The 18,030-nt window shown below is 42.8% G+C and overlaps 1 protein-coding gene across 3 annotated transcripts in view; it reads right to left on the bottom strand.

The window, feature by feature from the left end:
* Positions 1–16,121, bottom strand: part of TFAP2B (transcription factor AP-2 beta) — a 28,892-nt gene extending 12,771 nt beyond the window's left edge. The window contains exons 1-4 of one of the 3 annotated variants that reach the window (XM_025383007.1): positions 15,814–15,992; positions 12,670–12,696; positions 10,977–11,435; positions 6,211–6,271 (exon numbers count right to left, since the gene is read on the bottom strand). In XM_025383007.1, coding sequence (XP_025238792.1) covers positions 6,211–6,271; positions 10,977–11,435; positions 12,670–12,696; positions 15,814–15,894 — 628 coding nt within the window. In that variant the 5' untranslated portion in view covers positions 15,895–15,992. Of the gene's footprint in view, positions 1–6,210; positions 6,272–10,976; positions 11,794–12,669; positions 12,697–15,813 lie in introns of those variants that run through there. The other 2 variants (XM_025383008.1, XM_025383006.1) reach the window with 2 other exon arrangements.
* Between the last annotated feature and the right edge of the window lie 1,909 nt (positions 16,122–18,030).

Below are 18,030 nucleotides of genomic sequence, written 5' to 3'. Positions count from 1 at the left end.
TTTCCCTGTAACTTTGCTTCTTCCACTGGGATATGACGCTTCCAAATCTTCATGGTATTTGTTGATCACCAGTCCAAAAAATCTATGGAAACATGCATCTAGTGTGGAAAAAAAGAGGTTTCCAACACTACCTATTTAATAAAGTCTATCTCACTCTGTAATTGTGTGGGGGAAAGATATGCTGTTTCTATCATCTGGAGCCTAGGACCCTATATATCAAACAAGATGCATAACCTCCCTTCTATGGAACAGACTAACCAATACTGAGTATTTCTCTAACCGTTTATTCTCTCTACCACAGATTCCAGTATACAAACCTCCATAGTTGTTTAGAGACTCCTAAAAGCCAGGTTGGTCCCAAATCTTTTATTTACTATGAATTTCATTAGATCCTTTATAAATACCTTGTGGAAAAAAGCTTTATTACAGGAGTGGATGAGGAGACTAAAGCCTTCCCTGGTACGCATTTTAGGATCTATAGATCTGTCCACAGAGCCCAAGACCTTGTCCCAGATGGATGAATGATGTTGGCAACAGAGTAAATATTCTGCACTGTCATGGGGTGGGGACAGGGGATATAAAGAGGTGTTTCTTCTTTTTGATTTCCTTCATTTTCTCATCAGTGAATCTGCTTCCCATTTAAGAATGAATCAATGAAAAGTTGAAGTGTGAATGGTAATCAAATTTGAGTAAAATGTGAACTTAAAGTCACTTAATAGGTGATTGGTGGGGGCATCTGTCTTATTCTTCACAACAGTGCTGATTTCCATAATTCAGACTCATAGTGAAGGCATTATAAACAAATAATTGACAATCATGGGAATTAGCATTATGAAAACTTGGAAAAGTTCATTTTCCAAAATATAGATGACCCTTTGTAATTTTAACATGGTGTGAATTATAGAAATAAATTATATAAAAATCTCACCTCGATACTCAGCACCATATTTATCTCTAAATACTATTTAGAATATTTTTTTAAATAACAACAACCAACTCCACTAAGCTGAAAGTACTAAATTCAGTTCCTGCTTCCTACAGTGGATAACCAAATACCCACTGAGGATTGGACTCTTACCTGCTTCTCCCCATCCCAGAAGCTAAACCTCTGGAAAAGCTGGGCCTTTTAAAGAAATGTTATAAACCACCCTGTAATTTCACTATTGTTAATTGCCTGATTCACCTGACAAGAGCTATTTCCTTTGGGGAATGTATATTGCTCCCTGCCATGGGTTGAATACCTTTCTGCATATACATTATCACCTGCATATCCCCAATCCAATCAGCTTCTGTTAGTGCACTGCCCTCTCTGGGAAGGGTTTTTTTTTTTTTTTTTTTTTTTTTTTTTTTTTTGCTCCCTGCAGCCAAAGCATGGACAATGTCAGAAGATGTGCTTTGGACTATATTTCCATTTTCTAATTTAAGTATCACAATTGTGTTCCTAGCCTCCTATCCTCATGTTCTAAATCTCTCTCCTTAGTATTGGTCCCCTAGACTAGATCTGACACATTTCTTGTCCCAGCTTTCCTTTAGGTCCATAACTCCATCATCAACTACTTTCCCTTCCACTTTCACACCTGCTTAGCTCACCTGATTAACCCCATATTTTATTTTCTTTGTCTTTTCCCTTCTGCTTTCTTCCAGTTTATCAATAAACCCAGCGCTCAACAGGGCCTGGTTGATTTGTTAGTAATTATGAGCACACTGTTCCTGCTCATGGAACCCAGAGATGACTGAGATAGGTTTAAAGCGACAGCAGGAAATAGTAAGGAAATGGGGCATGGCGAAACTCAGCATGAAGCTTTCAGTTCTTTACATGTTTACAATTTTCTGTGCATATATTAAAAGTATTTTTTCCCTCTTCAGTTCCCAGTTGGGTGTCAAGGCCAAGTTCTGGATGTAACACCCACAAAACTCATTTCCCCCCATTTTTTGCTGCATTATGTTGGGGAGAAGTAAAAAATGGCTAAAAGCAGATCAATATTTCATTAACATGGTTGGAGTTTTAGTTAAGAGAGAGGAAAGAAAAATGATTAGAGAAAATTTTATTCATTAGTGGACTATAGCTCTTTAGAAGAGCTAAAATGTTAATAGGCTAGCTTTTATTCTCTACTCTTTAAACTTAAGCGTGAAATTATAGTTTTGAGACTTTTCTGTTTGATTGGATCTGCTGGTGAGGAGAAGGGAAGAAATGGCCCTATCTTATAGATTCATGGGGTAAGTCCCTCCGAAAGGCACTCTTGACCTAAAGATGTAAATGATGCTGGAAACAACCAGGAGGCTTAGCATTGATTCAAAGTGGCCCCTGAAAGTTAGCACCCTTTCTCTCCAGCAGAGCACCCTTTCCTCACATTTGAACACTTTCTCATGTACCTGAGCATAAAATTTTATTCCACAGCTATAGCGTGTGTGTAAGTGTGCGGACTGGAATTGTGGAAAGAAAAATAATTTCCACAAATAAAGCAGGGATATTAAAAAACTCAAACATCCAGTATTGGCATCTTGTAGGGACAGAGTCTAAAAGGCTAAGAGGCTGGAAACTGAGTTGGGTCTCATCACTTACATGGTGTATAGGACCATGAGAAAGTCATTTATTGTCTCTCTCAGTTTCAGCACTTGGAGTGTTGAAGAAGAATGTCTAATCTGCCTGACTTTGAAAGAGTGGCTGCAGTGTTTCTCAGGGTCTCTAGTTGATAAATAGCTATTGGGATCCAAGTCCACCCTGGAAATGTGAACTTTTTCCTTTTGAGAGGAAACTCATACCATTCAGAAACTCTGACAGACTCTCAGAGCATTTTACCTTCTAGGTCAGAAGAATCCCAACAGAATCAATTGTAACAGAAATTTGGCAATTTCTTTACTTCCCATGAAAGAAAATCCACACCAATCAAAGTGTTTATGTGGGGAAGGGGCCAGAACTAACGGGAAAAAAAGTGGAAGAGAATGGAGGTTGAACTGAAACTAACCAAACAGGATATCCCTAAGACCAATGAAAATGCCCCACAGTCACAACATTTGAACCTTGGATTCCAGCCACGCTAGCCTTTCCAAGAAATCCCAGCATATTTTCTGCTGTCTAAGGTGTTAAACAGATTGCACAGTGGCCTCTGATTGCACCAAAAACTTTTTTCTTAAAGTTTAGGTGAGCCTTTTTCTGAGTTAAGCAATATGATGGTGGCAGTGATGATTTTTATTAGCTGGGTACACCCTCTTCCTCCCCCCAGATTTCTAATCTTAATGGAACTGAGAGTTAAGAATGATTTTTTAATGTCTCGTTGGATTTTTAGACTGTTAATGTACCGAATCCTTCTCATTATTACTTTATTGATTGCTCATTGACCAGCCCCCTTCAAATCGTATTAACCACCCTCTGCCGGTTTAGATTAGGAGAGTTTAAAAAGCACCTTTCATTACTCTCCCCCCCACCCCCACCCCCACCCCCCGCCCACTTCTGCCATGGAGTTGAGACTAGGCAGCTTAATGGGAGCTCTAATGGGGCAGCTAAGAGGAGAGGGGCCACGGTCCCTGCCGATTGCATTAATAGCTCAAAGGGGGCCAATACAGAAAATTAGCCGTAAACGAGCTCTGGAGATCTTCAAATGAAAGAGCCATTTATCACGCTGGCTACCTTCACTCCACTCGTTTGCTCTCTCTACTGGGAACAACTCATTTCCTCTTAACTAAATTACTTCAGAAATGTCAGCTAAGCCCAGATAGCAAACATAACAAGAGAGGGAGCCCATAATCTATGGGGTGATATAAACACAGGTGAAAAATTAGACTGGTTAAATTTTAGAAGGGGCCTTGCCATAATTGGAGAAAGAGATATAGAGATAGAAACATGTATCATTTATGCCTAAGTCTTCCAGCTTCATAAACACAGGGTCAGAGACCCCCAAACCTAGACCACTTGCCAATATTTTATTAATGAGGTAGCATTTTTTTTATCTGCCTAAAAGCCCATTAGAAAATATATTAAGAAACTATGCCTTCTTCCAGGTGCTGAAATGTGGAATGTTTAGTTCACAAGACTTTCTCACCTCTTTTACAGAATTAATCTCTTGGAAACATCTCTCATAATTGGGGAGATGATGAGCAAAGACGGGAGCCTAGGGTGCAGGGAAGGGGCCAATGAACCCACCACAACTTTAAGTGGCTTATAGTGAGTTAGAAAAGTAAATCAACCTTGTATTCTTGTTTTGCCTATGGCTCTCTGAAGAAAAAAATGACGTTAGGATCTTTTCTTAATGTAATAAAGCAAATATGTCAAATATTAAATAATGGAATTGACCCACCATTTCATCATATTCATACCACACCCCCAAATCAATTAAAGTAACTGGGATGCTACTTAAATATTTTAAGCTGCACATTTTTTAAAAATCTGCACATTTGGGAGGACATAAAATGTACTCTAGTGTTTCCAAAAACAGAACCATCAACTTTAGTCGTCATTCTCCTTTTCTTATTCCTGGAGACAACCTTGCACATCGATATTCACATTTCACTGACAAACATATACAAGCTCTGAAACCAAAGCATCCCACATCTAAGAATATCTCCAGCTCTGTTTTGCTAGGCAAGCTAAGTTACAAATATTTTTATTGGACCGGCTATGAATAACATTTCTGATTGGTCATCTGCTGGGCATGTTCCCCTACCAGCCCAAATGATGTTGCTAGGATACAGAACACTGAGCTAAGTGGTTCTAGCTTTCCATGAAAAGGGAGGAGGAACTAAAACAAACCGAAAAAAGCCAATGGAGAAGCTCCTCCCCGACCCCACCCTAATCAACCAGCAATTAACAGAAAGAAGAGACCCAAGAGAAAATGGGAAAAGTGAGCTGTCAGCACAGTTGCGAATTTAAGCACCGAGCCTAGGTATCCTAGCAAACCCAAAAGCTGGCATTAAAAGCCAAAACAATATTATTTAAAGACAGAGAGAGAGATGTTTGAAGCAACCATTAAAATAAATAGTTTTGCCCCAAACCTTACTATACTTCGGGATATTCATTCCAAGGCCCAATGGCATCTTTAGTACAGCTTCCCCCACCTACCTTTCAAAGCTACTCTTCCTGCCTTTGTAAAAGAAGACAATTTAGAATACCTCACCCTGTTTGGAATCCTTATTCCACAACCCTCCTAGTATCCCATTTGAGTCTGGATGAATTACTTCCCAAAGCATTTTTCCTTTTAATTGTTTTTGTTGAATGTCAAGTGGCTCAAGTGAATCATAAATGATTGAAAGCTGGGGATTGTTGACACTAAATATAGGGACAGAATTTCTCCAGCATCCATAAGAACGGGTTACAGTATTAAAATTGTATCTTCAAATGCCAGTTCCTGTGATAATTAAAGATTGCCCTGTTTACACATTTAAGCTCCTAAATGTGTGGCATGTGAGTGACATTCAGGCCTTTCAGCAGCTACACTAATCGCCAGAAATTCTCTCAGTGACTGTCAGAGAAGAGGAGAAAAAAATTAAGCAGCTGCAATACGCCCAAAATGAGTTATTGTAATTACATTTAATTAGTTTAATTAGTTAATTATTTTGCTTACAGCTGTACAAGAGACTGCAAACATTTGTTAATATCACATGCCCTTTAACAGTATGGGGTGATTCCACAGTCACACTAAATCATGAATGCATATGTAGGAAGATTTAGAAATGTGCATAGGCTGTCTCAGCTTCTCAGGATGCGCATATTTAGCAACACATTTGGCACAATGAAAAAATAAACAAATAAAAAACAACATATAAAACATAGAGAACTGGAAACAAAATTACCACCAAAAAATCAAATACAAAACGAAGAAAGAGCTGTCTCAATAACGTAGGATTTAACTCAGCAAACTCCAGTTATCATTGAAATAATTGTAGCACCTTCTTGAAACCAGTGTTTACCAGCCAATTCCACACATGATAATAGCTCAATTATTTAAGATGTATCGAGAATGGCTATCAAATATGCCATAAGAAAAATTGCAACAGTCTGTCTCACTCATCTGAGTTTGTGTCTGAGGTTTTCATTCTCCCTTGCCCAACTTCCGTCTTCCCAACATGCCCTTTCCCTTAGTCTGACAGCCATTGTCCTATGATTGTGAACATTTATGTCTTGTCAAATAATGAATTCCCCCAAAGTGAAAACTCATCATAAAGACATTAATGCACGAGAAAACTTTGCTTACTTTTGGGGGGAATAATCCATACCTTTTTTAATGACAGACTGGTCCAATAGATTCATGCCGCTGTTATTGGCATCTTCAACTGACTGTGAATATAAAAACATCACTATTCAAATTGACTGGATATTAAAGAATTGTACACATAAATCATGTTATTCCAAACTGGAACTTCTGTTATTTCCATTTATATTAATTCACAAAGGGCTGTTTTATTATTATTATTACCTCCAAATCGACATAGAAATGAAATTTACTCAAATTATAAATTTTTCCAATGGAAGAAGTGGAGAAAGAAAACTTTGAGAGACATCTGGGATGCAACATTGGTTTAGTTATTATATAAAACATATATATTAGACAGATAAACCTTTATATTATTTGCTCTTATGAATCGTAAAAATTTGGCAACAGCTGACAGATTTTCACCAGTATTAGTAAGAGCAATTTGTGTTTTCCATTCTATCCCAGTGCATCTTAACCCCAGAGCCATTTTACAAATACATAATAGTTTACATTATGGGATTTTAATTAAAGTCTGAGCAATTTGGAATGGAATGCAAACAGCAACACATAGGAACATGTTTGCAAGCCTCTAGGACTGCACACCCATTACAGTCCATACACGTTCCTGTAGACTATGAGCTTCTTGCTACACAATGACAATCTCTTGGAGGAACCTTCACAATTTACCCTTCCTCCCAGCCCTGCTGATGCTGCTTCCCAGCAAGGAGCACACCTGCTATGAAGGCAGTAACTACAGACAAGCAGACACACACAAAGGTCTAGATCCTCCCAGTCAGTGCCTAGGTAATTGCAAGGAATGTTCATCTTCCGTGCCACAGTTTCATTCCAGAGAAGGAAAGTTTTAACTCTGAGCACTGGTAGCACTTCTGAGAGGAAATAGCTGTTGGAGCAAGTTTCTTACTGTCAGAATACACATAAACAGTTCTGGCTGTGCATCCCAGGGCGTCCAAAAGCAGTGAGTTCCCTTTCTCTCCCACCAAGAAAATAAATACTAGGTCTTTCTAAAATCTACAACTACTTTCTTGATCCTTCAAAACCTAAGTTGGGACCAAATTGTTACCCACTTTATAGAGAAGTAAAAAGCAAAGGGCTTGAGAGTGAGGAGGTGTTTTCACAGCACTCACACCCACTCATGCTGCATCCTCAGAGAGTGAGTTCATCACAAGAAAAAGACTGTCTACCCCAAACAAGCAGCACTTTAGAAATGAGATGATCTCATCGTAGAGGGGGCATGTTGATTTGTTTCTTTTCATTTTTAATAGTCACTCTTTTGTTCTCAGAAAGGTGAGCAAAATTGTTATTCTCTATAGGAACTGTTTTCCTTGCTGCAACATGCCATGCACATCTTAAGAAATAGTAAAAAGGTGTTTTAAAAATATTTCATGTAAGTTGTTCATAAATCCTCAGGGGACCCTGCCACACACAAACACACACGATTCACACCTTTCTATGATCATGTGTATACAGTGACAATGTTTCCAGGCACGACAGAAATATTCTCCTGTGCCGTGAGCAGCCAGACCCTGACTTACACTGACCTGGACCCGGGAACCCCCACACCTTACCCTCACTCTTGTACGTAAATATGTATAAACGCCTCATCAGCGACGTGGGGTAGTTGTGGTAGTTAATGAGAAGGCTCTTGTCTGATTTTCTATCTAATTACGGCCGCCTGCTGGGTTTTTGTACAGGATATTCACGCAGCATGCTGGCGCTTAATCGTCACAGGGAGGATCGTAAAGATTTAATTAGGACTGCATGCGGAAGCGCAGAAAAACAACTCAGACTCGTAATTACTAGACTTCTTTAGTTAAAAGTGATACCAGGGGTTGCTTTAAGACACTCGGGTGTGTTTGAGTGTGTGTATGTGTTTGGGGGGGAGTTGACTTAACATCCTTATATGCTCATATTCTTGGGTGCTAGAGGTAATGGGAGGTAAGAGAGCAAAGGTGGGAAGAAGAAAAGAGGTGTACATGGCAACTAAACAAATCCCAAACTAGGTGTCACTTCACTCCGTCTGTCTCTCTCTCTGTAGGTGTTTTCCTGAGTTTTTAACACTTGTAGCCCCCTCCCCAACACCACACACACACACACACACACACGCACACGCGCGCATGCACAATGGGTGAAATGTAGCATACCCAGAACCCAAACAGCGATTTGCTAGTTTAATAGCCCCTGTGAGTAAATTGAAATAGAAATTGACAAGGTTTTATAGTTTCATTTAAAAAAATATTAGAAGCATTTGGTTAATTAGCTCTCCTCCTTCTCTTCTCTCATGGTGGGGGCTGTGGCCCTGAGTGTGTGCATCTGGGTCACACAACAAAACCCTCAACCCATAGGCAGGGCAGCACCCTCAGGGTCTGCCTGCTCCCTGGCTCAGGGGGATCTGGAACACGCACGAGGTCCTTGAGATCAGAACAAGTGACTTTAAGATCCAGGCCTAGGCACTCTCTGGTCTTTTTAAAGACTGGACCAGCACAGCTACCCATTCTATAGCTGCAGGGAGTGTTGAAATCCCGACCTGCTTGTGTAACTTTAGCCCCCGTACCCCAGATCCCTAACTCAGAAAGGGATCCTTCTGTATTAAGCAGATGAGTGGAAGCCTCTGGATTCGAGGCTCTGGTCATGGAAACATAACCCCTGGTCTTTGTCACCTGCCCTGCATCAGTCAACTTCACCCTGGCCTCAGGAGGTCTGTCATCACTGGGGAGACACAGAGCGTCCCTGTCTTTGCTGTTTCCCTCTAGGGACAGGAACAGGGTGTGTCCCTTGCACTACAGGGGTCGTCCCAAGAAGATCCTGAGGACCTCCCGGCAGGTGATGGGATGTGTTTAAGCAGGGGAGGAACAGGGTGGGGTGGGGTGAGTGGGGAGCCTGCAAGTGCCCCTGGTCTGCTGCCTGCTGCTTTTCTCCTTTCAGCTCTCCACCTCTGTGGTCTGTATTCCCAACAGCAACAACTTGGCCCTGAGGTACTCTGTTCACACAAACACTCTAAATCCTTTCCGATGCTTTGACAAGACTATTCTCCCAAATACGGATCTGGCCCTGTTTCTCTCTCAGACTTTGCATTTCACCAAACACAATAAACTCACTCAATTATTTCTTTAAAAACATTTAACTAAAGAAATCTGCTCCTTGTTTTGGGGGAAAAATTCCTGAGTTCTTCGCTAGAGTCACTCAGCCTGCAGGGTGGTGGTGACAGGACCGGCATTAGCATCACCAACAGTAATGGTGATGAGTTGATCTACTTTCATTATCCAGCACTTTGAACCATGCTCAGAAAGGTTAATTTAAAAACTTTTCCCCCCGAGACACATATTACCCCATGCATTAAAAAAAAAAAACTATTAAATATTTCCTTTCTCATATGATATTCTGAAATGAGCAGTATCTCTAGACAGGGACAGTCAAGCTCAGTTAAATCAACAAAACCATCATTACTCTTATTACTATCGGTAAATCCAGCCACAAATCAGGTAATTTCATCTTTTCTAAAAAAATAAATAACTGAATTTCTTTTAAAATAATAAACAATCACAGACCACACAGACAGCATTTGATGCTGTCACCACATTTTAACTGTTTAAAACTTTTTTTTTTTCAGCAAGGTACAGAAGAATCACTCATGCACCCTTTTCTCTTTCCCATTTTATTTTCCTTTACTTCAGAGGTATGTCAAAGGATGCATAATAAATACAACTAGGACAATGAAACTGAAGTGTCAATTACATACCTGTAAACTATACTTATCTTTTCTGCAGACTATTTAACTTAGGGTGAAAAAGCAGACCTGCTCAGAATCACCCAAACAATTTTTAGGAATAATTTCTTTGATGTTTCTTTGTTTAGTTTAACCAAGTATTCTCAACCAAATCAGGCTCCATTGTGTAGACTGCAGATGGGATAGTGGGTGGGTAGGGGGAGTGTTTTGAGCCTTTTGTTTTAAGAAATAAACACGTGATGCCTCTCAACTGGGATGATGGCAGTGGGGAGAGAAGAGTGTTAATATAGGCGGAGGCCAGGAGAGGGAGGTGGAGAATATTACACTACAGTCACTTAATGAACCAAAAAGTGAAAAGAATTTCCAAAATGGTATCTACCGTCATGTACTCCCAAAGTATGGCTTTCTGAGTTTCTCCTTCACATATGTTCTATTTCTCAGATGACGACTGCAACTCTATCTTGGAAAAAAAGCTCTGTGGCTTATGAGACATCCAAGGCAAAACCTGGCTTAGATGATCATAGCTCATTGTCATGCTTAGCAAAATCTTTGCACATCCAGCAGCAACCTCTGGAGCTTACAGAGGCCCCTCGACCTTCAGGCTGAAGCTCTAGCCTCTAGGCAGCCAGGTCTTCACCTGTCAAGTCAGCAGGACAGCCCCACTATGGGGTGTGTGTGTTGGTAAAGAAGGGGTACCAACTTGCTTCCACAAAGCACTAGAGAATATGCAGGAGATGGTAGCTGAGGCAGGACAAAAGCATTCGCCTTTATTCTAATAATCTTAAGGTACCAAAACAAATACATATTTCTCTTCTTCAAGATTTAATTTCTCGTGGTTTGGATTATCATAATTAGACCTCTGGAAATCGCCACTATAGAGCCATACATACAGACATACATAAACAGTTCTATATCACTGTCTAGTCCTGTTCTAAACATGGGAACAAACTCCCCAAAAAGAGACAGAGCTGCCCTCTCCTGCCCTCCCCCCTGCTGAAGCATTCCTTATTCGTGGTCTTGTTTGTTTGTTTGTTTGTGGTTACCTGGACGTCTTCCATGCCGGGATGGCCGAGGCCGTGCAGCGAGAGGCTGTCACCCATGCCCGCGTCCAGGCCGTGGTGCGCCGAATGCAGCAGCACGTCCGGCCGGCGGACCGAGTGGTAGTCCCTCCGGGGGTCAAGGCCCGAGAGCTGGGGCAAGGCGGCCCGAGGCTGGGGCAGGAGAGATCCGGCTTCCGAACCCACTTCTTGCCGCTGTCGTTGCCCCCAGGGATGCTGCTGGGGCTGGTGCAGGGGGTTCAGGGAGTAGGGGTCGTTGACGTGGGAGTAGGGGTCCTGGCTCTGGTGGTAGGGGAGCGGCTGGTAGGGGGGTGGAAAGTAGGGCGGCTGGAAGTCCGACGACGGGGTGTGGGACAGCGGCGGGGCGCTCGAGTAGGGTCCCTGGGACACCGAGCCCAGCTGGGAGAGCCGCGAGCTGTGGCTCGGGACACCATCGTGCCGGTCCTGGGAGCGGAGAGAGGAAGGGACAGAGAGCGAGAGAAGGAGACAGAGAAAGAGAAAGAGACAGAGGCAGAGAGAGACAGAGAGTGACAGAGAGGAAGAAAAAAAAAATACAAGTGACAAATGGAAGAGCCCGGCTTTTGTACGCTCTTCCCGGGACAAGGGAAGCAAGGATCTGAAACTTAGACCCCCCCAAGTTGACTCAGAGGGCCACATGATTTCAGCAATTTCAAACCCGAGGCTTGGGGAGAAAATGGGAAAGGAATCACCCACTTTAACATTTTAGCCGCCTTTTGGGGAGTGCAAAGCAGGCAAAAGGCAGGGGTACAGGAACAGTTTGTATGGAGGGAGATTCTAAATGCCTTAACTAAAATTGTAGGAGTCTTACATAAGGTGCTTGCTCCTCTGGGTGTTTTTAATTACTTTTTTCTAACTCTTCCAGAGGTCCAAATCACAACAAATAAAACTTCATAGTATTTGCTGTGCTACTCCACCTGATTAAAAACCAACTTCTGCCTTCGCTGGAAATGCAGCTGGCTGATCAAGAGGCGCTTTCCACACAACCCGATCATTCCGCGAGCTCCAAGGAATCAGCCTGGTCCGAGTTCCCCGTCACTCCTCCCTCCCCAGGAGAAATTAAAGAACTTAAATAGTATTTCATTGAAATGGATCTCATTCGAAATCATATCCTAAGCCCATGTTGAATTAAGTTGAGTTGTGGTTCACAGGAGTTATTTCTAAGGCTGTTTTTCTATATCTAATGCTGTTATACTCAGGGTGTGAAAATGAAGGACCTAAAGTTGGGGTGGGGGGAAATAAAAGCCCAGACAACTTATTCCTGGTCCTATCTGGAGTGTGAACTAAGTGAAAGAAGAAGGGGGAGGTGTGTATACGGGGGGGTGGACTTTGTTTCTCCCTCTCTTCTGTGGAACTCCCCATGGTTCTTTTTGCAGAAATAGTCACCTAAATTTCCAAACTGCAATGGCAAGTAAAAAGTTTTTCTTTTTGACCTCTCCCCTCCCAGCTGACTCATGGAGCTCAGACGGAGAACACACAATGCAGAGAGAAGCAGCTGCAGCCTCGTCCAATTATGGTGCTAAATTACCAAGCCAAAGGCGCTCAAAGGAAGACAGAGAGAGACAGAGAGTGTGAGACACACACACACAGAGACGCAGAGACAGAGAGACAGTGAGAGGAGGGAGCATGCAATTCTGGTAACACGTGAATCCAAACTCACCATGGATGAATAGGTGTGGACTAACATCTGGAAAAAAAAGCCTGGTTACTGCTCAAAATCAAACAATGATTTTAAAAAAATCAAGGAGTCCAGCAGAGAAGCGAGCTGGACACAGGAGCTGAGCTTGATGTGTTTCCAGGACAAGCCATCAAAAAAAAAAAAAAAAAAAATTTCACTCCCCCCCCCACCCCAACAAGATTGGCGATGCCTATCACACACAGACAGAACTATTCATCTGTCTCTTTGCTGTCTTTTTGGCCTCTTTTCTTCTGTCGTTCTTCGGGGCTCCAGATGCAGTCCTCTTCCACCCGAAGCTGGGCTCAGACTGCTCGGGCGCCCCTTCCTCCCTCCGCTTGCCTACACCGCCTCATAATAATTGATATTCATGACTATTAATATTACACGAGTACTTTAAAGGGAGAATGGAGGACAAATGGAGCGTGAAGCAGCAGCGAGCGCAGAGCTCCCCTACTATTGTAAATGACGTTCATTCAGTGGAGAATTACTAGATGTAATCAGACGAGGGGGCTGGCAAAGGCAGACTGGGGAAAAAGTTTAGCAGAAAAGAGGCAGAACTTCAATTAACTGTGCCGGGGACACGAGTAAAGCAGCCCCTGCTCCTTTGGACAAGGCAGTGAGGGAGAACAGTGCCGGGAGGTTGTATGGAATGGAGGTGTCCTCCTACCTGGAGAGAGACTTTACTAATCGGAGGAATTGATTGCCCTGGGCGCTTTGTGTGCGGATTACAAAAACAAAATAAAAAGGATTGCTTCATCATTTGGAGGCGAGAGAAAAGAAAATTGGTGGGCCTGGTTATTTACAGTGACTTTTGCAGACTTTTGCTAAATGTGGAAGATTATGCTCATTCGTTAAAGGACAGACGCGAGATGTAGGTTTTTCATTCCTTGTGCTGCCTTTTCCTGTTCAGTGCTCACATAGTTTGCGATTTTTACCTCAATTTAAAACATAAGCCATCAATCTTCAAATACACTAAACTTATCCTTTCCAGGCAAAGCCAGAGGCAACAGAAAACCTTTTTGGATGTTTCAGGAACCCGTTCAACTGGCCTGACTGCCATTTCTGTTAAAGTTCAACCTTAGTCCAGACTTAAATAGGCTCCTTCCACCAAGCTGCGGATTCTGTTTTTTGAGCAGAAAATTTAGGCAGACAGGACTACCTGTAATGTTCCCTCTCTCCCTGTTTCTTTCTCTCTCTCTCTCCTCTCTGTCTCCCTCCCCCCTTTTCTCTTCTCTCTTCCCTCCCTTCCACTCCACCCCTCCCTCTTCCTCTCTCCCTCCCTCCTTTCTTCTCTCCCTCCCTCCTTTGCCATTTAGCTACTTTACTTTCTGTAAAGAACGAGCGTTACCCTGGTTACTTTTTAGAACCCACTGAAATGCCTCTACATACATATACCTTGAGCTGTTTTCACCATGGCCCCATGGCTGCTAATGTCATGCCCACTTTGGGTGCCAATATTCTTTAGGACAGTTCTAGCGCCTTCGACTCTACCATTATCCCGCCTGTTAAGGAAAGAAAAGGAGGCCGAACCGAAACAATCCCCACCAGGCGCGTAGGCGCGGCTCTTGGTTACAGTCGATACACAACCACAAAGAGGAAAGGAAAACCCCAAGCATCATTCAGCAACAAGACGAATCTCTCTACTCTGCGCTCTCGCGCTCTCTCTTGCTTTTCTCCCTCTCCTCTCTTCTCCTCTCCTCCTCCTCTCTCCTACACACCTCCATACATACACCCCAACTTTAGGATTCAGGGAGGGCAGTAGGTGTGGGCGCCGGGCGCTGCCTGTGGGCGCTCGTCGGAGCCCGAGTCCCGCAGGAGCTTGCCGGCCGCTCCTATGAGTCGCCCACTCTTAGGATCTTCGAGGCGGCTCCCCGCTGGGCTTTCAGGAGCTGTCCCGATCCGGAGGAGTCGCGTGTCTTTCTCGGCTCTTTGGGGAGCCTCTGCGTCCCTCCACCTTTCGTCCGACCAAGTGGCCCACGCCCGCCACCCGGGAGTGTGCTTGTCTTCCTCCCTTTTCTCTCCAACTTTTCCTCTTAGCAATCTCCATGGCCCGCTTCGCCCGTCTCGACTTCCCCCCTTTTCTAACTCCGCTTCGCCTTTCCTTTCGCCTTTCTAAAGTTTTTATTTCCTCCCTCGACGTCTCCGCAAAGCCTTCGCTTCCTCCCTTACCCTGGCAACCACATAGGGCTGTCCCAGGCCATTCCGCTCAAGAGCGAGGCTCCGCGGGCTTCCCGGTCCCCAGCCCGGCCAGCCGCGCGCCCCGCGCCTAGCCCGCCTGGCCCTCGAGTAGCGGAGCCGCCCGGCCTCCGCTTCAGCCCTCGCCCGAGCCAGAAAAGGGCATTGGCGAGCGCAGCCCCGGCCTCGGAGGCGGCTGGCGTTCTCCGGGCTGGGCGCAACTTCTCCTGTCGCGGAAGAGTTGAGCGAGACTCAGCGCTAGAGACCCGTGCACATTGAACGTGGGCAGAAATTTCTGTGAAAGATGCCCAAACAGGGGGCGGCTGCGTTCTCTGTTTGGACGCACTGACCCTCAAGGAAGCAAAACACAAGAAAATAGAAAATAATAAACTGCTACGACTCCTTCGATTTTGCTCTATCCATCCATATCTCCATCCGTCTATCTACCTCTTTCCCGCTAATTCTCTGTCCTCTACTTGGAACCATTTGTTATCAATTTCAGAAATTTTATTGAAAATAAAAATTAAAAGCCCGAGTCTGTTACAAATGAGGCTTGAAAACCCAATTCTCTTCCACACTTAAAACGAGAAAAGTCCCTGCCTTTATCAGAATCTCGATTTTCTCTGACAGCATGCCCACATTCAGTAGCACCACATTCCCCATCAGAGCTCAAAAGGGTGGGGTGGCGTGGGGGGAGGCGAAGAAAAGAGAAAGAAAAATAAAATAAATAAAAAAATTCCTAAATTAAAGTTGTCAGATTTCAACCTTAAAGTCCCTTTTCAGAACAGCGAAGCTTCCCCTAGCCAGCTTTTCTAAAAGTTAAAGAAAGATGAGAAAACCGACCGGAAACCTACGAGTAAATAGCTTTAAAATACATATCAGTTGGGGTATCAAGAAGCTCAAATTCTCTATCTGCAAAGCTCTAAGATGCATCTGGGGATGTCGACTCACCTCATAGATATCTTCGTACTTGACATTCTCCACGAGCTTCCAGAGCATGATGGCAGCCTGGTCTCTAGGAGGTGAGTGCATTCATGTGAGGAGCAGATGTCTGGCTTCTCAGGACTCCGCTGTCTGTAATGATCCATCTATAATTGGAAATGGGGGATACACACCAAATCCGACGCTCCTCTCCCATCGCAACTTATATCTGTTGTCTCAAACAATAGGCTGGACAAGTAAGCCTCAGCAAAGAGAAAAAACATTATTGCACACACAGGAGTTAGCTGCAACCCACAGACATATATATTATAAAAATCATAAACCCGTATTTACACCCAGACACCCACATATAGTTATATAAGCACCTCTGGGTCACACAGTCTGCAGACTCCAAATGTGCATTTAACAGAGAGTTGTTCAGGGTGATTAATATAATATATACATTTTAAAACCTCTATATCGAAAATGACAAATCATTGTAGCCACTAACTGAAGTCTTTGCAATTCATAATGAGAAACTAGGGGCCATCAGTCCCCTATTTTCTATGTAGATTTTAAAGGGGGACCATTACCAAGATTTTAAAACACAAAAGCTCCTTCCTATTCATGTATGTTCCGGAGGAGAGTATTTTGAAAGACTGGATATGGGGGATTTGAAGGACTATCTCTCTGTGTTGATGGCTACACAACTTTTTTTTTTTTTTTTTTTTTTTTTTAACTTTATCTCTGTCACCGTAGAACAAAAAAGCTAGCCACCATTGGTGACCATTTCTAATATTTTCTGGTCGTTTTGCCTAAAACCTTTGGAAACTTAAATACACCTCAGTTTGTCCTGCTTGTTATTTTAGGTGTTGTTTGTGTGCATTTTCAAGGGATTCCATGCACCATTCCTCTTGGCTGGAGTCTCCATTTTATCAAGTTTTTTTCAGATGTTAGAGGCAACATATGCACACATACACAAAAGGTTAATTCTGAGCCTTCTTTGCAGAGGCAAAGGACATTTTATATTTGCATCTGTTGTGTATGACTTGTAAGTGGTTTTAATCATGGAGAGTCAAGAAATGGCCACCCGAATCTTTGAAAAGGTTTAAGCAGAATGTCTTCAAAGAGATAGTGAAAAATATTTTCAGGCATGTGGAGTTTTTGTTGTTTTTTTTTTTTTGTATAATTTTTCTTACTAAGGTGATTCATATAGTTTTTTTAAAAAGAAAACATCATCAGCAACAAGAACAATATTAACCAGACTTCGAAAATGGGCACCTTTTAAGGCTCAGGGATTCTGAATTTTGTAATGAAATGAATACTCATCTGTTCCCCCCTTCCCCTTCCCCTCTGTTTTTCTACTCCCTTTCAGGGTTCAGAAAGCTCCTCACAGCAGGGAACAGACGCCCAGAAGAGGATCTCTGCCCCTGGGACAGAAGAGAAATGCCAGGAGGGACCGAGGAGGGATGGGGCAATTTGGGGTGGAAGTTATTAAGCGTGGTGAGAGTGAATCTGCAAAGGATGATTGTCTTTAAATTCAGGACTGCTGTGTGCAGCTCTGCGCGAACAGAGATGGACGCTCTTTGAGTAGAGGGCTCCGGACAACCGTGTTGGACGTCGATTCCATCAAAACCAAGGAGAAGCTTCACGAAGTGCAGAATAAACAATTCTGCAGATTTTTAATTTAATTTTTAAAGATAAGTCAAAGGAAAAGAACACAAAGAAGGTGCTTCAGAAGGAACTTCAGAAATAAATCCTTTATTTCCGGTTGAATTTTTTTATGTTTTGTCTTTCTGTTTCTCCTCTTCCTCCCTCCTTTTTGTGTTCCTTTTTTCTTTCCTTCATTTTCCTTTTCCTTCCTTCCTTTCTCCATTCCTTTCTTCCCCTTTAAATGTTAACCTTAAATCATACACAATCTATACAGATTTTTCACTAGGAGCATCAGCAAAGATATTCTTCTTTGCTCTCGGAGCTAGTTAGGAGATGGGAAGGGATTCTTCCTGATATTATTGTGTGTTGAGACTAGAAACGGGTTCCACACCCCCTGACTTCTAGAACTAAAATCAGTGGGAGATCAATACTCTGAAAGATAAATATTATAGACTTGGAAATCCAGATTCTCCAGACACAAGACATTTCATTAATGGAAATAATTGTTTTCTCCCTTTCAAATCAATAATTCTATCATTGTTATTACCTGAAGATCATTACAACCCAAATAAAATGCATTTGGAAAAATCTTAC

Source organism: Theropithecus gelada, chromosome 4, assembly GCF_003255815.1.
Source record: "Theropithecus gelada isolate Dixy chromosome 4, Tgel_1.0, whole genome shotgun sequence".
In the NCBI taxonomy this organism is placed as follows: domain Eukaryota; kingdom Metazoa; phylum Chordata; class Mammalia; order Primates; family Cercopithecidae; genus Theropithecus; species Theropithecus gelada.
Note: the sequence above shows the minus strand (reverse complement) of the source record. Positions and strands in the feature narration are given on the sequence as shown.